This window comes from Nothobranchius furzeri, chromosome 12, assembly GCF_043380555.1.
Source record: "Nothobranchius furzeri strain GRZ-AD chromosome 12, NfurGRZ-RIMD1, whole genome shotgun sequence".
NCBI classification, from domain to species: domain Eukaryota; kingdom Metazoa; phylum Chordata; class Actinopteri; order Cyprinodontiformes; family Nothobranchiidae; genus Nothobranchius; species Nothobranchius furzeri.
The window spans coordinates 42,924,443-42,950,631 of NC_091752.1; the positions used below are offsets into that span (position 1 = coordinate 42,924,443).

General features: G+C 45.1%; 1 protein-coding gene across 2 annotated transcripts in view; it reads left to right on the forward strand.

The window, feature by feature from the left end:
* The window catches only part of gfra1a (gdnf family receptor alpha 1a), a 158,708-nt gene extending 137,895 nt beyond the window's left edge, over positions 1-20,813 (forward strand). For both annotated transcript variants that reach the window (XM_070542617.1, XM_070542618.1), the window contains 3 exons: positions 6,151-6,332; positions 16,838-16,879; positions 18,126-20,813. In XM_070542617.1, coding sequence (XP_070398718.1) covers positions 6,151-6,332; positions 16,838-16,879; positions 18,126-18,281 — 380 coding nt within the window. In that variant the 3' untranslated portion in view covers positions 18,282-20,813. The remainder of the gene's footprint in view (positions 1-6,150; positions 6,333-16,837; positions 16,880-18,125) is intronic.
* Positions 20,814-26,189: the final 5,376 nt, after the last annotated feature.

Consider the following 26,189-nt stretch of genomic DNA (forward strand, 5'->3'; position numbering starts at 1 on the left):
GGCGGTAATTGTCAGAAATTCAGCAGGAGCGGGATGAAGTAAACAGTCCCGCACAGGAGAGCGTAACAGCCGTATTGGATGGGTCTCACTCTCCGAACTCAATGCAGGGTGAGCAGCCTACAGTTGCAACAACCAGTGTACTACTGAAAACAGATCACATGGGATTACTAGTGACATTTCTTGTCTACCTGATGTGATTTTATATTTTTTATTTATTTTGTTTAATTATATTTTAATTATCATGTCATACCACATGTCTGATTTTGTGAAAAAGCCTGACAAAGTGTGTTTTTTTGGGTGGGTAAGTTGGGGGCGAATGGAGACCTATCTAAGATGGCGACTGGCCTGTACGGTAGCTCTTATAGACAGTGCCAGTTCACGGGGCATCTATAGATATATGTCTGTGGTTAGAATTACTTTGAATCAAACTCAAAATAATATAGAATGACTCATCATTCGCCCTGAAAGTGGTAATCTACATAAATCAGGACTTGGTCATTTAGAGAATGGCACAAGTGTTGGGTTTTCTAACTCTTGTTGCATCAGTGTTATTGGATCTTTTAATCAACTGCTCTGTTACTGCAAGAAGTCAATAGTTTGACTATTTGTTCTCCTATCAAGACCTAATTCACCCTGACATGTCAATGTTAAAGTCTGAAAAATGGAAACGCATTCTTCATCATCAATGCTGAAGTTAAGTCACATGATCTATGACACTGCAGTCGAGTTAGCAGGCTGCACGATACACCGACACGACAGGAACAGCAACTCAGGCAAAAGCAGAGGAGGGGGGCTATGCGTTTACGTGCACAATGAGTGCTGTTGTAACAGCAGAATCATTCATACACACTGTTCTCCTGATTTGGAGGCTCTGGCTGTTTCGTGCAGACCTTTTTACATTCCGAGGGAGTTTGCAGTGGTTATTGTGATAGCTGTCTATATACCGCCGGATGCGGACGTGGGCACGGCTCTCAGCCTCTTGCTTAACACAGTAAACAAACAACAGCTTGCCCACCCTGATGGGGTTTTTATTGTCGCCGGCGACTTTAACAAAGCGTGCCTAAAGTCTGTGCTTCCTAAATCTGGCCAGTTTGTAGACTTTGCCACAAGGGGTGAACACACTTTGGACTGGGTCTATTCAAACATAAGGCATGCTTTCAGAGCGACACCCCTCCCCCACCTGGCTGGATCTGACCACATTAGCATTTCCCTCACCCCCACCTACACACCTCTGAGGAGAAAAACAAAGCCCCAGACAAAGACAATAAAAACCTGGCCAGAAGGAGCCCTCTCTCAACTGCAGGACTGTTTCTCATCTACTGTATGGGATGTATTTTCCAGCCACAACCTCCAGGAGTACACGGACACTGTACTCTCGTACATCAGGAACTGTGTTGATAATGTCACCGTCAACAAAAGGGTAAGGGTGTTCCCAAATCAGAAACCCTGGATGAATAGCGAAGTGCAAGCCCTCCTGAAAAGTCGCAACACTGCCTTCAAGTCAGGGGACAAGGCTGCGTATAGGGCGGCCAGGGCAGACCTGAGTAGAGGCATCAGGAAAGCTAAGGCTGCCTATAGGAGAAGGATTGAAGATCACTTTGCTGACAACAACCCCAGGAGGATGTGGCAGGGGATTAATCACATTACCAAGCACAGAAGCAATAACCTGGCGACATCTAGTACTGATGCCTCGCATGCTGAGGATCTAAATCGTTTCTTCGCCTGTTTTGAGACGTCCAGGCCCTCAGATGTAACTCTATCTACTCCCGCCCCCAGCACCGGCACACTAACACTTGGGGAGCATCAAGTGAGGTGTGTTCTAAGGTCAGTGAATCCCAGGAAGGCGGCAGGTCCTGATGGAATACATGGAAAGGTGCTCAGGGCATGTGCTGACGAACTGACCGGAGTCTTCACTAAAATCTTCAACCTTTCCTTGTCACTAAACACTGTCCAGCCCTGTCTCAAAACCTCCGCCATCATACCCGTCGCTAAAAAGTCAGCAGTGGTCAGCCCAAATGACTACAGGCCTGTTGCACTTACGCCTGTAGTGATGAAGTGCCTGGAGAGGCTGGTCTGTCAGTACATCAGGGCCATTCTGTCTCCCACTTTGGACCCCCATCAATTTGCCTACAGGACAAATAGATCCACCGAGGACGCTATCACCATAGCGCTCCACACTGCGCTGAGTCACCTGGAGCACAGAGGAAGCTATGTGAGAATGCTCTTTCTGGACTTCAGCTCAGCATTCAATCACATAATCCCTGAGATCTTGGTCCAGAAAATGTCTCACCTGGGACTCCCCACCCCCATCTGCCTCTGGATTAAGGACTTTCTGACAAATAGATCACAGTCTGTCAGACTCAGGCCACACCAGTCCAGCACCATCACACTCAGCACCGGGGCTCCACAAGGATGTGTTTTGAGTCCACTCCTGTTTACAATCTACACATCCGACTGCTCCCCTTTCCATCTCTCGAACACCATTATAAAGTTTGCGGATGATACCACCGTGGTCGGACTCATCTCGAAGGTGGATGAGACGGACTACAGAGATGAGGTCAACAGACTGACAGAGTGGTGTTCAGTTAATAACCTCCAACTGAACACCACGAAAACTAAAGAAATTATCTTCGACTTCAGGAAGGGCAGAGCAGACCTGGCCCCATTGTACATTCATGGGAACTGTGTGGAGAGGGTGCACTCCATGAGGTTTCTGGGTGTGCAGATCTCTGACGATCTCTCCTGGACAGCAAATACCACGGCAGTGGTAAAAAAAGGCCCAGCAGCGTCTCTACTTTCCGAGAGTGCTCAGGAGGAACAACCTGGAGGAGAGGCTGCTGGTGACTTTCTACAGAGCCACCATAGAGAGCATCATAACGTACAGCATAACAGCATGGTACGCAGGGTTCTCAGCTGCAGACAGGAAAGTACTGCAGAGGGTCATCAACACAGCCCAGAAGATCACTGGCTGCTCTCTGTCCAGCCTGGAGGTCATTGCAAACTAAACACCGTCCAGCCCTGTTAACAGCAGAGCGAGTAATATCATCAAGGACCAGTCTCACCCCAGCAATGACGTCTTTCAACTATTACCATCAGGTCGACGGTACAGGTCACATAAAACCAGGTCAAACAGATTCAGGGATAGCTTCTTTCCCAGGGCGATCTCTATAGTAAATAAGCATAAAACAATTAAAACTGGTTAGCGACTGTCAAGGTCACCGTCAACTATTGTGCTGCTATTCTAATGCCATTTTTACATGATACTGTAGCTGCTATTCTGTATATATTGTGCTATTCGGTATATATTGTACTTACTACTGTTTTGTTTTAGGGGACCTTTTATATTTAGAAGTATTATTATATTGTGCACCAAGGGAGTGGCACTCCAATTTCGTTGTATCCTGTACAATGACAATAAAGGCTATTATTATTATTAGTAGTATTATTATTATTATTATTATTATTATTATATGGATCTGGGTTTTTCCAGCTGCCTCTTATGGTTTGACCACACATTCCCAATCAAATGAAGGTCTGGTGAGTTTCCTGGAAATCCATCCAAAACTTTAAAATATCACAGAGCAGTTTCCTGCCCCTCCATCCTACTGGTTGAAAGTGGAATTACAACTACCGTAAACAACCCTGCAGCAGCCTGCTGTAGCTAGCACTAACATCAAGCTAACACTAACATGAGCCAAGTCTTGCTAAATAAGCCCCAAATCCAAAAGACCTACACTGTTGGACAAACAATATTGTTACTTACAAGTCCAGCTGTAACAAAGCCAAGTCACCATCAGCCTGTGATTTCATAGCCGTTTTTAGCTTCTACAAACTAGTGTTAGCTCTTTGCTTCACCTCCAAAGACATTACCCTCTTACTTCTACTTCCAGGCTCTGTCATGGTGCCAACAGAAAATATGATGTCTTCTTTTTCTTCTTGTGCTTTTTATTGCAAACTGAAAAAGCTAAGAGCACAGAAAATGCCTAACAGCCACAATGCAGGTATAACACCCCCTGGAACATCTACCTGCTCCACAAAACTGTTAGGTGCAGTTTCTGGCTAGTAGATGGCTGCGCAATGGTGTCAAATATGAAAGAAGTCAAGTTTCTAACTCAACAATCACTGAGACCTCCTATAGTGAGCAGAACCAGTTGTCATCGCAAGCTGCTGATCTAACATGTCCTTAATTATTTCACAGGTTATTTGCACAGCTATGAGAGTCACACTCATACAGAAATGTTGTGTTTGACTGTTGATGCTCCGTGTTTTTATTTCTGCAGCGAGCCTTAAAAACTCACCTCACACCACCCAGAGTTTCTTCTTTAAAACTCGTATTAAATAACAAGCTTCCTCTGTGCTGTGTTTTCCGTTGTAGGATGAAAACTTTACATCAGTTGTCGCCGGGAAAAGTTCAGCAGGCATGTTGGTTTACATGTTTGCCGCTGCATGCCTGCACAGTGTGAGAGAAGGGAGGGAGAGGAGACGTGACGCTCCGTTCAGCGTTTCTACTGGCTCCACAGTAGCAGCAACAGCCAGCTGGTTTGATCCGCACTGAAAGGCGTTAATCAGAAGTTGCAGATCACATATTTTAAACAGAGATCGAGAGTGTGCAGCCATCATGCATCACTCAATACAGCATCAGTGTGGAAACTCGCCTAGGAAATTTTATCTGCCACACTTAAATCACGCATACAAAAATTAATTATTTAACGGAAATAATAAACTGAAATGGTACGCAAGTGGACCAAACAGAAACAGTTCAACACTCTCCCGTCAACCTTTACACCCCTACTATTTAGTGTTACTGCTGTCATGACATACAACTGATAGAAAGACATGACATAAGCCAGAAGGAACGTGAGATGTGTTTCAACAAGGTGCAGCCTGTATATTTCAAAATAAAACCAGTTGAATTTTTTTTTACCAGCTTTAATAATAATAATAATAATAATAATAATAATAATTATTATTATTATTATTATTATTATTTAAATAATAATAATAATAATGTTGGAGATATCAGTTCACAGTATATGGCAGCTCACATTTTTACAGGTATACTTTTAAACTTTGATGTTTTGAATCATTTGGTGCTGTTTTGGGAGCAGAAATCCAGAGACGTTCAGCATACAAACTGCAATCAGTGTGTCTGGAAGCCATACAGAAACCGTACCACCTCTGTACTGCATTTGGTGTGAAACAGGCTTAACACCCCGGAGTTTATAAAAACTTCTGTCATTAAATAACAGTATTTATTTGCATCAGCCTCAAAATCATTGGCAATCTCTGTAAGCCCCATCAAAAATTATTTAAACTCACAAGTTTCAAAAGTTTAAGGAATTCTCTGACACAGGTAAATGGTTGTTTTGGATACCTTTTACCAACTACTAACACTAATGCCACAACATGATTAGAAATTAGTGCTGACAGAGCAGAAAACAAGACAACGGGTAACTGAAGCTGGCAGAGATGCCTTTGAGTTAAATGCAACTGTAGTTTCAAGAGTTACGTTTTCACTGTCGTCCAAAAATCTAAATGATTTGAACATAAAAACACATAAAACTGCAGCGTGCTTGTGAAAGTTTTGATTCTGACAGAGATTTAGGTTATTCACAGTAACAAACATTAAAATGATTGAATTACAGTAAAAATCTGAACCTGTTAATCATATAAAATAACTATGACACATGTTTTAGCGGGGTTAAAAACCGGTTACACAGACCACCTCAGTACCAGGCCACCGATGGATAGGTGCATATCATTCTGTTCACATAGCGGCTCGGTAAGGCTCTGCTGTCCTGTGATGTGTGTTTGTGTGATTTACATCAAAGCCACAGAAGGCTATTAATAGGGCTCCAAATGGACTTTAATGGTAAAAAGCAACATCAGCACTCAGGTTTTTGACGATGTGGTGAATTTATAATGGAGGGAAGTGATAACAAAACCCAAGGACCTTCTAACTCTCCTTTAACTGTGGTTGCAATATAAGTTTTATTTTAACATGAGAAATAACAAGCTTGTGATTCATGGTGTGACTCAGGTGGATGCACAACCAACTGACTCGGACGTCTGCTGTTGCAGAGTCAGTTTCACCCTAAATCACTTCAACTGACCTATGAGATATCAACTTTCTTCCTCATCTCTCAACAGGTAACGCCATCCACGCTTTTGGTAATGGAACAGACATTGGAATGTGGTCTCCGATATCCCCAGTCCAGACCACCACCTCCATCACCACGCCGTACCAACGAAGCCGGGAACGCATCCCCAACACTATCGACAACCACATCAACACGGATCCTGGTATCTACCACTTCTGTGGCAACTTACAGGTGAGCACCAGGTTCAAGGTGAATTCAGAGGATGGCTGATGGCTAATAGCTGGTGTTCACATCTGATCTGAAAACACGTAAAGTTACAAAGTTTGGAAGGTAAAGTTCTGATCCTTTTTTTTCTTCTTTTGCACCTTTTCTTTATAAAACAAGCTACGTAATCTATTAATGAGGATGGGCAATGGGGAAAATGACTTTGCTCCTGATATTTGCTTTGCTATAAAATGAAGATTCAGTTTTAAAATGACAGTTCTCATCTAACTTCAGGAAGAACCAGTCGCTCCTACTATTTAATACAACTTTCTCAAATAAAATCACTGTTTTAAATCTGGATACTTTCTGAGATTTGATTTCTTATTTAATAGAAACAGAAAATACAGAAGTTTTGGTAACACTTTATAATAATGTTTTGTCATTAAACAATTAATATTATTATTATTTTTCCCCGTGTCCTGTCTGGCTGTGAAGCAAACAGAATTAATGTCTGATTGCTGGTGACAAGCCTGACAGATTTACTCTCAGGTGGAGCATCAAAGCTTCTGCTTTTAATGTCACGCCCGATTCTTAAACTTTGTTATTGTTCTTTGATTGCTTTGTAATTCCGACATGACACGGAGACAGGTGAAAGAGAAAAGAAGAGACAAAAGGTGTGTGTGGTGGTGGTGGTGGGGGGGGGGGTTCCACAAAAATAAACAATCAGTGATGAACAAGAGTCTGCTTCTAGACCTGCAAAAAAGGGATACACAACAATACAACAGGAGCAAGCTATCACTGCGTCAGCTTGATGAGGAAATATAAAATCAACATGGTTTTACTGAACAATCACACAATAATAAATCACAATGCATTTAGTGCCAACCACAGCCTTAAGACATGTGTTGAACGTGCCCAAATCCATACTTATGAGAGCACCATGTGAGCACCTGTGTGTGTACACGCACTTGTATATGTAAGATTTCTCTATAGGAGCGTCCAATAGAGAGTGTGAGGGGCCCCCAAAGATGTGTAGATTAGGAGTTATTAAAGAATTATAAGTAATTAGGAAGTCATTAACAGATCATTTGCAAGGTCTTAGATAATAATGAACAAATATTTATAAATAATTGTGATAACATATAGGTATATATATATATATATATATATATATATATATATATATATATATATATATATATATATATATATATATATATATATATCATTTATTTACAGAGGCTTGAGTTGACATTTACAAATGCTCAAATAATGATTAACTAAACATTTACAAACACTAACACATTTGGTAATGTTCATAGAACATTTCAACTTTCTAAAGTCACAATTGCCATCTGTTATATATAACTGCTGGTAGCCGTAACACTCCCACACATAAATGAAAGTCTGGGGTTTCTTTTGGTGCTATTAATCTTCGTCTCCCCTCCCCCTGCCTGGAGGACAGCAGAACCCCTGCACTGCTGTGCCTTCAGCATGCTGGGAGGCAGCAGTGCAGGGGTTCTGCTGTCCTCCAGGCCTCAGATTGTTTTCAACCCCTTCTATTAGAAGAGTTTTAACTTTAATAGTTTTAAACTGTGTGTGATCCATGTGTATCTTTGGGTTTATTTCAAACTTAGTTGACTCTGTTTAAAGGTTAACTCAGATTTAGTTTTTAGACTTTTATCAACTTCGTTGTGTTTTTAAAACACCTTTAGTTTGGCAAAACTTTTAATAAAGTTTTAACCAGGTGTTTTAGATAGTTGATAAGTTGTCTTTTAACTGTTAACCTTATAGTGAATTTTTCGTTTTGCATTATTTTAATAATGCTCGCCATCTGTTTGCTCTTGTTTTTAGAACAATTAAAACCATTTTAACGGCACTGTCGTATTTCTTGTGTTACCCACTCCTTCGCAATTTAACATCTCCTGTCGGGGACGTAACAACCGCACTCCACACCAAGTGTGGCAGGTTGAGGGGAGACGAAGACTTATAGCATCAAAAGAAATCCCAGGAGAGGGGAGGAGTCAAAGGCCCCACCTAACATATACAGTCATACACAGACACAGTCACACACTCCCTCCCTCATGCTCACACAGACACATACAACCTAAGACTCACAAAAATGCACGCCAGACACCCACTCATGCTTCCCATACACACCCTATTCACTCTGGTCCCGGTAATACTGCACAAGGGGTACAACCTTTACCGGTTCCCAGGGTTCAACCCTTTCTGCTGGGGTGCTGATGAGCAGACTCCCCCGCCCAACGCTGAGCAAAGCAACCCACCACCCCAGACGGCCAGATTTCCCTCCTAGCCTCCATCCCCGGGAAGCCAAGCAAAAACAGAGGTGTGCTAAGACCCCTAGTCTTCCTCCGCCTGCTTCCAAATAGTGTTAGTGCATGTTGATGAGGTGTATTCCATGACTGTGGTGAGCGGGCAGTGCGGGCATCATCTGGCCTACACCAGTTGATGCCACCACACCACCCCACTTGCACCCACAGCCCTCTGTGTCTAAGTGCAGATTAAAATTGGAAGTGGGCACCGGCACTCGGGATGAGGCTGAAAAATCCCCCTGCCAAATGCCGTTGAATGTGCTCACTCCCAGGCCCTAAGTGTGTGTTTGCGTGGAATGTCGTTGGTGGAAGTGTTTAGGGTGCAAATAAAATTGGGGGGCAGGTTGCCACAGGGATGCGGAAATGGGGTCCATATACGCACCCCCTTACTTGTCCACCCCCCAAGGTCCTATGTGCATGTTTGTGTGATGATGTGAGGGAGCAGGAGGAGAGAAATGTGTGGGGATGGGGAGGAATGGCTGGTTGGCCTAAGCCCTCCAGGGAGCCAGCTCCCCCACTGGCCCCTCTGTTGCCAAAATGCCACCCAGGGCATGGAGACCCCAGCCCATCTTGCCAGGGCCCAAAGCAGCAGCAAAGCAGAGCCTCTCGGAGTCCGAGGGCACCAACCCAGCCCCACCCCAGCAGAATATCTACTCCCATCCCTGCATTTGCACAACTTCCAGAATATATAAGACATAGGACATCCAAGTAAGGTTGGGTCCTCCCCCTCCTGGACATCCCCCTCCCCTGTGATAGGACAGAATGTCCTTGCAGGGTTCTAACATCAGGCAGAGGGATACTCATGTCCTGAAGAAACCTGTAGCCTGTTGAACCCACTGAAAAACAGAGCTGTACGGCCTTTTTGATTGTCTGTGTACTCCCTTAGGTTTTCCAGCCGGCTCCTCATGGCTTCCTGGGATGTTCCTCTCTCCTGATACCATCTCATGCCCCCCCCCCCCCCCCCCTCACTTTCCCTCATCTCATTTGCCTCACTGCTGCTGCTGCTTTCCTCATTCTCTGAATTTATAATGGCACTGTTAGAATAAAGAATCATTTTAAAATAAAATAAATACAAATGTCTTAATATTTGAAAAGATTGGTACTACAGTTTACTTGAGTACAACTTGTGTGGTCACTGGTCAGTGGATCAACATGCAGTGGTTCTGCTGTACTTCTCACTGCGGGGTCCTTCCTCCTCCTTGGTTCAGGGCGATGAACAAACACAGCATCAGCCATGAGTCTCACCTTGCCTTGCCTAGTCTTAGTAAATTGTCCCTCCTCAAAATGTGCCTGTAGAGTGGTGTATTAGTTTATTTCCTGCTACATTTAACAGTTTAAAAGCAGCCTTGTGCAGTTGAGAGCAAAACATGTAGTGCCTCGATAGAAAACATTTGAGAGTGCACATTAAACTCACTGCACACAGCTTTTTGTTATTGTGATCTCTGGTCATGGTGAGGTTGCTCCTGCTGACTTGAGCCAACCATTTTCTTCTTCTCTCTGCATCTTTGGGTAAGCCATAATTCTGATTCCTCCCTCAGACCTATTGCTACATCCATATGCAGTGCAGCCAACCATGTAAGATATTCAACCTATAAAGGGATTATTAAAATACTATTTTTGTACATATAGAAATATTGAACTAAACCAAAAATATAGAGATGTAACATTACATTTAAAATTTTTATCCAACCCTAAAATTAGTCATTTCAAATTTTAACCTACGGACACATTTTATTTTAATAATAATCAAAATAAAGTTATTCAAAAGAGTTTCATTAGGTCTTGTGTACATTGCTCAGCTTATTTGTGCATATGTAATGACTAAACATAATGTTGGTAAAATGCTTTATTAAAAATGCTATTATACATTTTGTACAAGTTTGGTGTTCATTTTTTCACAGTTAACACTTTTTATCTACTGTGATGAACCATACAGTTTTACTGAAGTTTTCTTTGTAATTAGTTGCTATAGAAGCCAGACAAACTGGGTTATAGATGCATGCACTGTCTTCACATAAAAATATAAATGACTGTAAAATATATTCTACTGAACACAATAGATCATCTTTCAAAGCATAAACAGCTACATATTTTCTTCAAGGTAAGCTGGAGCAGAATTCTAGCTTTCAATAACACTTTAAAATGGATATTACAACTCGAGTTTAGGGATTCTTATGGGACTTAAAGTTATTAAGTATGCTTATATTAGAGCAGTGTGTTGCATTACTACATCAAATTTATTGCTATAGTATATTATAGTAATGTATGTGGTCTAAATGTGTTTGTCAGAACCCAAGCCCCCAGACCTGCCTCTCCCAGCTAACCGGCTTCCATCTTGGACCACATTTCCCAGCATGCTCCTCGCGGGAACTCCCGGCATTCTCCCAGTCACACCCAAGCCTATATATGGAAGACGCCGCACCGGCTCTTCACTCAGTCATCGTTTCATTGAAACCCCTGATCAGAGTTCTCTACCGAATAATCCAGACATCAAACATCTTTACCAAGCTCAACTCCCGTACCCAGTCGACCATCGTGACAGGATGACTGAGTCCATAGATCCAGCGGAGTTCGAGCGCATGAAAAGAAAGACGGAGCAAATGGAAAATTAACTCATTCAGCTCCACGCCCTGATCGATCGGCTCCACACCAAACAAAACTCCCAGACCGATCTCATCCTACAATTATCCACAGCCCTCCATGCTCTCCAGCAGCAAGTCCTCGCTCCACCAACAGAGGGGCCGCACTTCAGTCTCCCGGAGAGGTGGAATGGTGTGACGGGGAGCCCAGACGGTCTGCTCGCCACCCTTGACATGCAGTTTGAGTGCCAGCCAGGACGCTTCCCCACTGCGCGCTCTCGGGTGGCGCATCTCACCTCCCTGCTCTCCGGACGCGCGGCTGAGTGGGCCGCTGCGCTTTATAATTCCAAATCACCGGCTTGCAATGACTATGCTGCTTTTGTGTCCGCCCTCAGAAAGACTTTTGTTCCACCCAGCAGCGAAGTGGGAGCAGAAACACAACTCCTAAAGCTCCGCCAGCGGGAGCGCACGGTGTGCGCTTATGCGTCGGAGTTCCGCACCATCTCCGCCAAGCTGCGGTGGGATGACTCTGCCCTCCGAGCCGTCTTCTTGGAGGGACTGGCGACCTACATCCGTGATGAGATGGCGGGAAAGGAACTGCCCCAGACCCTGGATGAAGTGGTCGATCTGGCACTGCGCATGGATCAGCAGGTTCTGGTTCGGCCCAAGCCCTTCACTCGCCCATCCAGGGCGCCTGGACCTCTTCCTCGTTCCCCCACGCCTGCTCCCGGGCCCGCTTCTACTGAGGAGCCCATGCAATTAGGCCACCTTCCTCCAGAGGAGAGACAGCGACGGTGGCGCGAGGGTCTGTGTGCCTATTGTGGCTCCACCCACCACAGACGCCTGAACTGTCCATTACGTTTGGGAAACGAAGGAACCCACTGAGTATCGGGGTCGCTCAGCCTGGGTCACCTTCAGCCCCCGCCTCTTCAAATGGACTCCTTCTTCATGTTACCCTCCTTCATGGTGAGACCTCACTTCAGATGCACGCGCTGTTGGACTCGGGGGCCGCTGACAATTTTATGGACATGGATCTGGCTAAGCGCCTAGGGATCCCCATGACCCCCTTGGAGAGAGTTGTGCCTGTGACCTCGGTGGACGGTAGGTCCCTCCAACCCTATCCGGTCCAAAACCGAACCCAGCCACTCCAGATGACTGTCCAAGGCCACCGAGAGACCCTCCAGTTCCTGATCATATGTGCTCCCTCCTCTCCTCTAATCCTGGGATTTCCCTGGCTCCGTCTCCACGACCCCCGGATTTCCTGGTCCCAGGGCCGCATTTTGGAATGGGGGACCTAGTGCCAGGCCCACCTCTCTCCTCCTTCATCCATGACAGACCGCCCGGATGGTGACACTGGCCAAACACCGCCCAATCTGCCACTGCCCTACCGGGACCTGGCTGCGGTGTTCGACAAGCGGCGCGCCACCACACTGCCGCCTCACCGCCCGTACGACATGGAAATCAAGCTGCAACCAGGAACCAGTCCACCCCGGGGGCGCCTTTTTTCTCTCTCTCCCGCCGAGTCCAGAGCCATGGAGGAATATATTGACCAGGCCCTCCCGCAGGGTTTCATTCGACCTTCCTCCTCCCCGGGTGCCGCACGCTTCTTCTTTGTGAGGAAAAAGGAGGGTGATCTCCGCCCCTGTATCGATTACCGAGGTCTGAACAAAATCACAGTCAAAGACCGTCATCCTCTGCCGCTCCTCACATCTGCCCTGGACGCCATCTCCCAGGCACGGATCTTCACCAAGCTGGACCTCCGGAGCGCCTACAATCTGGTCCGTATTAAAGCTGGAGATGAGTGGAAGACCGCTTTCATCACACCCACCGGTCACTGGGAGTACCAGATCATGCCCTTCGGGCTGTGTAATAGCCCCGCCGTTTTTCAACGCCTCATAAACGATGTCCTCCGCAGCATGTTGGGACGGTGGGTGTTTGCCTACCTGGATGACATCCTGATCTACTCCAAGTCCGAGGCCGAACACCTCCACCATGTTCGCGCTGTTCTAACCCGGCTCCTGGACAATAACCTGTTCTGTAAGCCCGGGTAGTGCTCCTTCCACCAGCGGTCCGTATCATTCCTGGGCTACATGATTTCGGATAAAGGACTAGCCATGGACCCTCAGAAAGTCCAGGCGGTGAGAGACTGGCCCCTCCCGACAAGCCTGAAACAACTGCAGAGTTTTCTGGGTTTCTGCAACTTTTACCGCCGTTTTATTAAGGACTTTAGCACCATTGTGGCACCTCTCACTTCTCTCACCCCACCAAGCCCTCCCAGCCAACCGTTCCGGCTGACTCCAGACGCCGTTCGGGCCTTCCAATACCTAGTCACCCGTTTCACGTCGGCTCCTATCCTCCGCCATCCGGATCATGCAGTCCCCTTTGTGGTCGAGGTCGACGCCTCGGATGTTGGCGCCGGTGCCATCTTGTCCCAAGCCGGGCCCGACGACAGGCTTCATCCCTGCGCCTACTTCTCCAGGAAGTTTTCCACCACCCAGCAGAAGTACGGCGTAGGGGATTGCGAGCTGCTGGCCATAAAGTGGGCATTGGAGGAATGGAGGCAGTGGAGGCAGTGGCTTCTGGGCACCACTCAGCCGTTCACCATCTGGACGGACCACCAGAACCTGACTCACATCAGATCAGCCAAGCAGCTCAATCCTCGCCAGGCCCGCTGGGCCCTCTTCTTTGAGCCCTATGAATTCCATCTCGCCTACCGCCCAGGGACAAAGAACCAGAAGGCGGACGCCCTTTCCCGCCAGTTCACACATCCAACGCCCACGTCCGAGCTGGCACCTATCCTCCCCGAGCACCGTTTCTTGGCCCACCTGAGGTGGCCACTGGAGGAGGCTATCCAAAACGCCCTCCGAGACGATCCCGCGCCTCCAGAGACCCCCGCGGGTCGGCTCTACGTCCCCATGGACTGTCGCAGCGAGGCATTGTCCTGGGCCCACTCATCACGCCTGTCTGGCCACGTGGGCTTCTCACGGACTCTTAGGTTCCTCAAACGAGCTCTCTGGTGGCCACGTATGGAGAGGGATGTAAAGGACTATACGAGCACCTGTGACATCTGCGCCCGCTCCAAGACATCCAACCAGGTCTCGGTTGGTACCCTCAGACCTCTTCCGGTACCCAGCCGCCCCTGGTCCCATGTGGGGTTGGACTTCGTCACAGGGCTCCCACCAGTCAACGACCTTATTACCATCATGACGGTCACTGACCGGTTTTCTAAGGCTGTTCACTTCATCGCCCTTCCGGGCCTCCCCTCGGCCCGACGCACAGCTGAGTTGTTCCTGGAGAATGTGGTGCGTCTCCATGGGTTTCCTGTCGACGTGGTCTCGGACCGTGGTCCCCAGTTCACGGCCCGGTTCTGGAGGGCTTTTTGTCATCTGTTGGGAGCATCAGCCAGCCTATCTTCTGGCTATCAACCGCAGACCAACGGCCAAACGGAGCGGGCAAACCAACAACTGGGTCGGTACCTCCGCTGCTTTGTCTCGGCCCAACCCTCGCAGTGGCCTAAGTACCTCCTCTGGGCTGAGTTATCCCACAATCTCCACACCTCCTCGGCCACTCTGATGTCCCCGTTCGAAGTCTGCTATGGCTACCAGCCCCCGGTCTTTGCCCACCAGGAACCCGAAGTTGTGCCGGCCGCTCAATCCCTGGTGAGGCGCTGAAGGAATGCCTGGATAAAGGCGCGGGCCTCCATAACCCGAGCTAACGCCCGTTACTCTCACCAACACCTCCGCCGACACCGTCCTGGTCCCTCATATGCACCAGGGGATAAGGTCTGGGTGTCCACGGCAGACCTCCGTGTCCGTGTCGGGTCCAGAAAGCTCGCTCCCCGGTTCCTTGGGCCTTACCCCGTGCAAAGGATCATCAACCCGGTCACATACCGGCTGCGGCTGCCTGCGAGTCTCCGCATCCATCCCACCTTCCATATCTCCCGGCTCAAGCCCTACGTGGAATCCTCCCTCCTTCCGCCTCCGGCTCCAGCGCCTCCGCCTGCCCGCTTCCTCGACGGTGAGCCCATCTACACCGTCCGGCGCATCCTGGACGCTTGCCGCAGGGGACGGGGCTGGCAGTATCTGGTCGATTGGGCGGACTACGGCCCTGAAGAACGCTCCTGGGAGCCGGCCCGCTCCATCTTGGACCCTGCCCTTGTCTCTGACTTCTGGGACCGCCGAGGTCGCCCGGGACTTCTGGAGCCATCCCTGGACCGGGGGGTCCTGTCAGAACCCAAGCCCCCAGACCGGCCTCATCTCCTCGGCGGTGATGAGGTGACCTATCATGCCCTCTAGGACTGATTGTCCGGCTGAAATTCACGCCTACCTTCAGAGAGAGCCTTTGATTTGTGAATATCACCAGCCAGTGGGGGCCTCCCACATGTGTGATTCATTATCATTCTGGATGCTGAGGAGTAAACATCTCCCGCTGCAGTTGTGGCAGCGCAAGCACAGACTGTTGTGAGGACACACAGCAGAGAGCAGGGAGTAACCTCATAAAATAATGTGAGTAGCATCAGGGTCAGAGTCTCCAAAAACAACTCGGCTCACGCTCACATTTGTTTACTGACTTAAGGAGGACATCACAAACTCTCCACGCGTCTTTTCTCCCGCCCACATGCTCTGGGAACTCCACATTCATGAGAAAACCTTCCCATGCTGACCCGAACCCACGCTACCTAGACCGGACCGGACCAGATGTGAAAGCGACATTAACGGATGTCAGAAATCTGGTCTCTCATGTCTTCACTGAGCAGTGCAAACCTGCTTGTTGGGATTTTGGTGGTACCACTGTCTAAAAGTATGAAGGTGTAGTTTTCAGATATCCCAAAAACCAACATTTCACTTTCTTAAATGATCAAAGGAAAAATAAACACTGGGGCTGCAAAATGTTCACTGAGATCCATTAATGTCATTTTTGAAAAAGCAAATAAAAGGGTCCCGATTTTTTCCATTCATGTAGACGTGGTCAGAAATCCACCAAGAATGTTCAGATAGAATAAGATCTTTAAGTCGGGGGAATGAGATAGTTATGTCAACACACCTGCTGTCTCCAGGAACTACGTCTCTGTTGGACAATACTCACCTACTAAGTTTCTTTCAGGCCGTGTACGGATGTACGAAGCATGGTGACCTTTAGATAATGAAGCAGAAGGTGGAAGTGGCTGAAGGAGTTACACACAAAGATCAGAAATAAAAACATCCTGTAATTTCTTCACAAGTTTGACAATTGAGTTTAAATGAAATTCACATTTGCTGGATCATCGGTCCCTCTAAGGAGCTCCAGAGGAGATTTTAAAACCCCGTCAGTCCTTAGTTATTAGAAAACTCATCTTTTTGATGAAGGTTTAATTAAAGACTGTGGGTTGGACCTGCCACCACAGAGACCGTGGATCAGGATTTAACTAAACCTAATTATTGAGTTGGGTTTAAAACTAGCAGCCTCATTCTCAACATCCTTTATATAAAAAAAACCCGGACTTTCCTGGTCTAATCGAGATATGTCTAATCAATCGTAGATCAAACTAATTCTTGTAGTCTGTGTTCAAGTCCTGACATGATTGACTCTACGTGTGAATATTATATAATTAATTTATTTGTTTTCTCTCATTTTATAGGCTCAGAAGCTTCAGTCAAACTCAACCGTCGATGTGTGTTCGGTAAGTTGATGATCAGCTTTTAAGGCAAATATCTGCTTTATTTCTGGGTGAATTTCTTTGAGAATAAACAGCTGAGTGTTTGAAAAGCAGATATTCTGAGCAGTGGTTTGTATTATTATGATAATAAATAAATATACATCAATATAAGTGTGAAATTAAGCCTCCAAATTAAGCTTCATTAGCACATTTAAGCTTGTTTAAATACCCCGCAGGCTGATTGCTGTTCTGTGTGTGTGTGTGTGTGTGTGTGTGTGTTTGTTAATTTTAATGGTAAACAGAAGGTTTAACCACTAACGCTTGTTTTTAAAGATAAGGTTACAAATGTCTTACAACTGTAAAACAAGTGAAATCCATAAAGTAATCATCTGACTGATCAAATCATCACACAGTGTTACATTTAGACCTGGTGTTGGAAGTCTCTGACCTACGTGTCACGGTGATTGCCACGGCAATCTTTCCTGCCTTCTTTGTAAACTCTCAGTCTTTGTAGCTCCTTTGAGGCTGAAATGGGATCGTTGCTTATCTGTTGGCTTTTAAAGTTCACTGTAAATGTCATTGTGCAATAATAAGGCACTGTTATGCACTGGACTGACATTTGGTGGAGGCAGAGCCAGGTCTGGGCGAGATGACCCGGCCGTTAGCTTGCAGCTGTAAAAGCAAACCAAAGATTCTGCATATGTACTCACACATGGAGGCACGTGCAGACTCACACATGTTGTTACGGCCCAAAAACGGTACCTTTGGATGTTTGTATTCCTGTCAGACTGGGCGTATTTATTGCTAACGTTTGCATATGACATTTGAAAAGAAATCATCAGTCTTCAGTTCCCTTTGAACCAAGGAAGCGCCTACTCAGGAGCAGCAGCTAAAACCAACAAACATTGTTTCTGTGCATAAACCAAACTATCCAACACAGTGGTGCAGTGTAATAGCAGTTTTCATGATAGGAATTATTTGTATTTGTTCCTGACTTTTAGATTCTGAGGCACAAAATTACAATGGCAAAGACTCAACATGTTGAATGATGCAGATTTTAACTTAAAAAAAAACAGCATAAAGGGAAAAAAGTGGCTCCAAATCATTGATCTTTCATTTTCACTTCTACTTATAATAGTAATAGTGGTTTTGGATTTTATTTTATTGTTTTCTGTTTGTTTTTACCCCAACACCCTAAGTGTTACCACGTTACACATGTTTTGTGTGAGAACATCTAGATCTGATTTGCTTTTCCTCTTGTTCTTCCCAGTCCGACCCTCAGGCTCCTAAGGTAAATGACCCAAGCACGTCCAACGCCATTCCGAGAAGCTCTGCTGTCTGCAGGCGGCCCCCGGGACTCGTTTCTCTGCTGCCCCTGCTGCTCTGGCTGTGGTACTGCAGCTTCACCTCGCTAGGCTACTTGTAGCTTCAAAGCAACAAATTATGGACTGACAAAAACATTTGTATAAAAGTAAAGCAAACCAACAAGTGATGTCCTTTAGTATACCTGTTATCTTAGATCTCTTTTTTTCATACTTAGTTTTTCAGAAAAGTTGACTTGTTTTGTTTTTGGTTTGTTTAGCCGTTGTTTTTGCACTGCAGCTTAGCACTAACATAGTGATTTCTTATACATGTTAAAACAGTTTTGGCTGTGTGTTCACACTGAAAAAAGATTTAAAGCCTTTATGTGCGCCGGGCATACGAGGAAACAATCCACTGAAACACACCTGGCGGCTGGTGGAACATAATGTAAATGACCATCCCCTTTGAGAGCACTCAAAAGCATTGTTCATCTCTGTTTGTGTGTTGAGGCTATCAGTGGGATCTTTAGCTTAAAAGCCACAGTACGTTCAGTAAAGGCTACATATTATCACTCAGGCAGCCTTGTGGTGTTATTCAGTCTCCTCTGTGATGTGTGTATGTTTCGACAACGTGATCTGGTATTTTACATTTTTATTATGAGCTGAATAAAAGGTCCACATGCTCACAGAAAACATATTAATCTACAATAAGATTTGGAAACATCCGAGCACAGACTCTCTACCGTAGCTCATACTAAACACACATCAGCACAATAAGCAAACATGGCAAAATCCCACAAACTCATCTAGCACACCACACACACCACACACACACACCTGGTGCCAGCTTGCTCTGTTGTTATGCCTTGTTTTAGCCAGTGATCACAGGAGAGTGCTGCTGTGGATTTAATCCACTAATCTGGGACTACACAGGCCTGTAATTCTGGGTTTGTTAAACAAGGTGACGGTTAAACACCTTAGTTTAGTTCTTGCTGCTTTAAGCTGACAGATAAACCAGTTTAGAGTCATGTTGTAATGAACGTAGATTCCTCTGACTAACTTTATGCTTTTTTCTAAGATTTCCTCCATAAATCATCAGGAACGGCTTTAAGAGTTTTGGTTACTTTAGGAACAATCTTAAACCAGATCCAGTTATGGATATATAATTATTGACTCTAAATTTAGGTGGTTTATCTATTACAGGCATGGCCAAGGTGCAGTCTGAGGGCCGTTTGTGGCCCTTGGAGTTATTTTTTTCTGGCTCTGGTTCCATTTCTACAAGTTTTATCTGTCTGGATGGACTTCTTTGGGACCTATTCTTCAGTAGCGTAAATAAACAAATAACAAAGAATTTTTGCTTTTTTTTTTTAATCAATAAATTTATAAAATTTTTGTGACCCACAAAGACTTCTAACCCAGTGATTTTGGCCATACTTGGATTTAACCCATCTGTTGAACTTGGTTTTATTTCTGCTGACTTTCTGCTCAAAGCCATCATAATCATTGTTTTACTATTGAGACACTGGTATTTTTCCCCATACATTACATTTTAACTCCAGACAGATTCCCATCCTCCATCAGGAATTCCTGAGGCATGCTCAGCTTATGGATGCATTTGGACCGGAACATTTCAGACTCTTTGGTTATGCAGACTCTTCGAATACAGCTGATGTATATTAGAAGTTGAATATGACTTGCCGAGCATAAACACGGTATATCCATTGTATGTACTTGGCTGAAACTATGAGTTGGACAAATAAATGTCTGATGTTCTGTGATGGAGCATTGTGAGCTATTTTCAGCTGCAGCTTAAGAGAACGTTCAATAAGCCACAAATCTGTTTTTATACCAGTTTAAATGTATATTTCTCCCTGTATGTATATGATTATGAACTATTATTGCATCTGAGAAAATGGATATTAATGTAACTCTCCCGTTATACCTAAAACCATGGTGTTTGTACCATAGCCCCGTTTCTGAAGTTCCTTAGACCAGCTGTTTGTTTTTGTTGGGTTTTTTTGGCCTGAGATTCACATATTTTTCTAACTTTTTCTTAATTTGTTTTTGTTTTCATGAGTTGAGGTGAGTGAAATGGGTTTTTATGACTGATGATGTTGTCTTAATTGTTTTAGTCTCACAGCTAAAATGATTGTGACAACGATAACTGGAAATTGAGCCAGAGTGAGTGAGTCTTTGCATGGTAAGAATGATAAAATAAATCAATATTTAAAGGTAAATATAATGAATGATATCTTTACAGGGTTTTATATTGTTACATTTGACTTGAGGTTTGGATTGTGGGAAAACGTCCTACAAAACCAATGTTTTAATTTGGAGCGGTTACTTTATCACACAGATTTCACCCAGCATCGATGCTCAGAACTGTTTATTTTATATTTCACACCGAGAGTTGCATTTTCACTGACCTTGGAATATATTATTTTAAAGGAAAAGAAGGTTTATCTGAGCTCAAAGGTTTAAAAACTGGGGTCACGTTTGGAGCTGACTGTAAATAAAGACGATAAAGGATATTTTCTGTCCGTGCTTCAAATTTATTATCTGGGAGATGAAGACTCCTGTAAACTTAACTTCCTAGCCTGTGAAAATGTAAAATCTATTGTACAAAAAGTTCAAATTAAAAACTGTTACTTCACTCAGACATGTGTGTGTGTGTGTGTGTGTGATCTTTATTCTTCTGAAGAACAGCGGAGATAACAACCAAACGAGAAGAAAAATAAACTTCCATATTTAGTTTTTTACATCATGATTTATTTTCTTCCCATAAAGATATTTTTTTCTTTTACTCCTATAAAATGTACCATGTCCTGACATAATTTCTGTTTTAGAGACAAATTTAAACATGAAAAAATGCTTCATGTTGTTGTCCCAGTCGTATTATGTATAGATTTAATGTTTTTTATATAAATCATAATGGGCATCACAGACTATCCATATTCACTGACTTTAAATGATTGTGATGCCCACTGAACACATTTTAATAATAATTTAATACTGATTTTTTATAACTAACTTAATCATAATTTAACAAGTTGTTTCATCTCCCAACACTGATTGTTTTTACTGTGATTTAAATCTAATTCTAACTTATTTTTCAAACCAACACATAGGTTTTCGGCTTAACCCTCTGGAGGCAGGCGTTGCAGATTTGCAACAGTTAAAACCTACCTACCTGGTTACTACACGTACACATTTCATGAGCATTTTTTAACTCAGAGGTACCCCTGAAGGACTTAGTCATTCATCCTTTTATCAAAACTTCTTTTGAGCCTGAGAGGGTCAAACAGATTTTTTGGGGCGCTCCACTAGCAACAACAATATTCTTCAAATGTCCTGGAATTTAGGGGGTTCTGGAGAGGAGGGTCCGTCGGATTGTCGAACCTCAGATTCAGGTGGAGCACTGTGGTTTTCGTCCTGGCCGTGGAACACCGGACCAGCTCTATGCCCTTAGGGGGATACTGAAGGGTGTGTGGGAATTTGCCCAACCAGTCTACATGTGTTTCGTGGATTTGAAGAAGGCGTTTGACCGCGTCCTTCGGGGGGCCCTGTGGGGGGGTACTCAGGGACTATGGGGTACCAGGCCCTCTGATACGGGCTGTTAGGTCCCTGTATGACCGGTGTCAGAGCTTGGTCCACATTGCCAGCAGTAAGTTGAGTTCGTTAACGGTGAGAGTTGGACTCCGCCAAGGCTGCCTCTTGTCACCGATTCTGTTCATAACCTTTATGGACAGGATTTCTAGGCGCAGCCAAGGTTTGGAGGGCATCTGCTTTGGTAGCCTGAGGATCAGGTCTCTGCTTTTTGCAGATGATGTGGTCCTGTCTGTCTGGCTTCATCAGAACGTGATCTTCAGGTTCCGCTGGAGCGGTTCACAGCCGAGTGTGAAGCAGCTGGGATGAGAATCAGCTCCTCTAAATCTGAGACCATGGTCTTGATTCGGAAAAGGGTAGAATGCCTTCTCCGGGTCAGAGATGAGGTCCTGCCCCAAGTGGAGGAGTTTAAGTGTCTCGGGGTCTTGTTCACAAGTAAGGGAAAACTGGAGCATGAGATCGATAGGCGGATTGGTGCTGCATCTGCAGTGATGCGGGCGTTGTACCGGTCTGTCGTGGTGAAGAGAGAGCTGAGTCAGAAGAAGAAGCTCTCGATTTACCAGTCGATCTACGTTCCTACCCTCACCTATGGTCATGAGCTTTGGGTAGTGACAGAAAGAACGAGATTGCGGATACAAGTGGCCGAGAGTGGCTGGGCTCTCCCTTAGAGATAGGGTGAGAAGCTTGGTCATTTGGGAGGGGCTCAGAGCAGACCCGCTGCTCGTCCACATCGAGAGGAGCCAGTTGAGGTGGCTCGGGCATCTGATTAGGATTCCTCCTGGATGCCTTCCTGGTGAGGTTTTCCGTACACGTCCAACTGGGAGAAGGCCTAAAGGTAGGCCAGGACACGTCAGAGGGACTATGTCCCTCACCTGGCCAGGGAACACCTTGGGATCTCCCTGGAAGAGTTGGCCCAAGTGGCTGGGGAAAGGGAAATCTGGGCCTCTCGACTTAGGCTGTTGCCCCCACGACCCGACTCCGGATAAGCAGGAGAAAATCGGTGGATGGATGGATGGATGTCCTGGAATGTTGCTGGAGTTTTCCAAGCATCCAGGCAGGTGAGGGAATGTTGAGATCTGGAAACCCTGCTGCCTGCTTTTTGGTTTGCTGCTTGAGTCCACAGCTTCCTGTTGGTCTGTTGGGTATCTGCCGCCATTGGTAGGTCGATGTTTACTTTGTACAGAGATGTGAGCTATGGTCTTTCCCACCTCAGAAGTTACATTCATTAGATTTTTATGAAATACCTTGTAACAAATTTTCACATAAACCCTTAGTTTTGTTGTCCTTACTGTACATCCTGGTGGAACAGCTTAAATAGTTTCACGGTCCTAATTGTCTCCTGATTTCAGTTTAATGTTGTTGGGGCAGGAAATCATGCAGAAGTTTCCCATCTGAAACGCTGATTTCCACTGAAGGAACAGCTCTGAAACATCATAGAAGCTGTTTGTGGCTATGCGTGTTGGATAAAAGTGTTAACAATCTTTGTCATGGAGGACATCTGTACATTCATTTTTAGTCTAATGGATAGAATGGGGGTGCAGTCCGACGTGTGCATCATCATCAAATGCCAGAAAATTAGTCTGACATTTGTTTTTTTTTTTTGTCATAATTTTTCATCGTCTGACTCATCCATTAGTTGTTTCTGAGCTTTAATGCAGAGCGCCATTTCTGGGGATGAAATGTGACCACATTTTTTATGAATTAGTCGGAGAAGTGGACATAAATGTCACTTGTTACATCTGAGTTGAGTTCAGAAGAGCTACTTGCAAATCGTTTGCTCTGGGATAAATTGCATAAATGATCATTTATGTAACAAGTTCTCTACAGCTTGTACAGAAAGTTGGAAAAAAAAAACTCAAAACCTGTTGTACTCCTAGAGTTTGGATGCAACAGATGTTTGAAATCAGTTCATCTAAAGGTTTGAATAATTTGTTTATTAAGTGCTTCGAAAATTATAAAATTGTCAGTAAATGGTAAATGGCCTGTATTTGATACAGAGCCTTCTAGAGTCCTGGAACCCCCGAAGGTGCTTTACAACACAATCAGTCATTCCCCCATTCACACACACATTCACACACTGGTGGTGATGAGCTACGAAATAGCCACAGCTGCCTGTGGGGCGCACAGACAGAGACGAGGCTGCTGAGCACTGGTGCCACCGGTCCCTCCGACCACCACCAGCAGACAAGGTGTGTTAAGTGTCTTGCCCAAGGACACAACGACAGCGACAGAAAACTGGAGATGTTTTTTTTTCTTGGGGGTGTGGGGTTGGGGGGGGTGTGTGTGTCAATGCCTGATTTAAAAATCATTTGATCTAAAGGTTTAAAATATTTTAATCTTTATGAATCTCAAAAATAATCCAACTATCAGGTGGTTTCTGTTATAATTTTCTTAGAAAATAAACTAAAAAGTGAACATTAGATAAACATCTACAACTGTCAACCAGAGTAAGGAAGGCCTCCATGGCTGTGAAATTCAGTTAGTTCCATAGAAACTGGGTAGCCTGCAAGTGAACATATAGTCTGGCCAAAACCCATAGAGAGAGCTCAGTCGTGGGGTGGAGTCTGCAGGTGTCTCTGCACGCAGTTGGACAGCAAAACAATGAGTAACAATGAAATGCTTCAAAAGCAGGTATTACAGTTACACCGTCTACATATACAGCGGGGAGATTAGCTACATGCTTACTCAAGCTAACAAACATTTTTCAGGCACTTTGAGCAAGAGGAGCACTGTAAAGCAACTCCAAAATCAACTCAAAGAGCAGTTGTGATTCTGTAATATCCCTCATAAAGCTCCACAGGCGAGCAGCACAACTACAGTCTGGCATGGACGCCAGGTTGGCCACGTCTCATCCCACTTGGGAGACGGGAGCATGCCACCTGCGTGAAGCAGAGACCGGCGCCTACCTAGCTTGGCTGCCTTTGAAGGATGAAGCAGCAGATTTGTGGATCTCTTATCGCAGGACTGCTGCTGTTAAAGGGAAAGGCACGTTACCGAAACTCGTCAAACCTCTCTGCAGCGGCGACCTCGTGAATCTTTGACAGCAGTGGACCAGCAAAGCCGCAAAGTCTCATGAGTTTTGGTTCCCAACCAGCCAGCCCCACCATCATGTTATATTTCAACCCACCTTTGGCCAAGCAGTGTTATGTTAATTGCCGAGCATGTTCCCCCATTCAAAGACAACACATTCTCACACCCTAAGCGTCGGAAACAAACGCTTGGTCAGCCACCCTCCACGTCAGACCCCAGACGCCAAAAGTGCCCTTTTTCGTTACTTATGTGCGAAAAGGGTTTTTTCCCTTTCTAACTGCAGATCCCAATGCAGCGTAAAACTGACATGATTAGATATCCGCTGATGCGGCACCGAACCAGCTCGTTTAACCGCACCTAAACCTTAACGTTTCACTATTTATAACCTTCCCCTCTCCCTCATCCTAACCTTAACCCTCTTGCTACCTAAAACCTTACTCTCACTGTGATCAAGCGTTTGTTTCCCCTGCATTCTGACTCTGACAGTCAGAGTCTGACTGTCAATTTTCATATTTGCCGCCCAAGGGGAACGTTAGAACATACCATCTGGCGAGGGGGAGTTTACACATACCCTCTACCTTTAACCTCCACCGTGGTAGTTGAAACCTCCCCCTCGCGTTGGCTCGGTCCAAACTCGACCAATCACGAGGCAGCTCCCGCCGTTCACTTCATAGAGCCGGCTTTTAGAGCAATCGACACATCACCAACGTGTTCGCTGGCGAGATGGTTAAGGTTAGGATAGGGGTGAGGGGAAGGTTAAATAAGAGGATAAGGTTAAGGTGAGGTACAATGAGCTTGTTTGGTGCCCTGGCTGCGGACATCCCATCACGTCAGTGTAACGCTGCATTGGGATATGCAGTCAAATAAGGGAAAAAACCCTTTTCGCACATAAGTAACGAAAAAGGGCACTTTTGGCGTCAGGGGTCTGACGTGGAGGGTGGCTGACCAAGCGTTTGTTTTTGATGCGCTGGAAGTGAGAATGTGTTGTCAAAGAACAGAAATATAAGTTTGCATACTGATAAAAATGAAGCAGAAACTGCTTAGATGATCTGTTGGAGTTGAATAGAATAGAATAGAATAGAATACAACACAATACAATACAATAGAATACAATAGAATAAACTTTATTGATTCCAAAGGAGGGAAATTCAATTGTTACAGCAGCACCAACACTTAAGAGAATAATTTGAAGTAAAATAATAACACAGTACGTGTATGTATGCATAGGCAGTAAGCTAGTGTTGTAACCTTTGACCACTAAAAAGCACAATTAAAAAATGAAGAACTTGGGTTTTAGAACTATGCAGCATACTGTAGGAGACACGGACATACTATGTAAATCTGGCATTGCACAGGTATTGAACACATGCTGAATATTGCATTGGTGTTATTGTGTA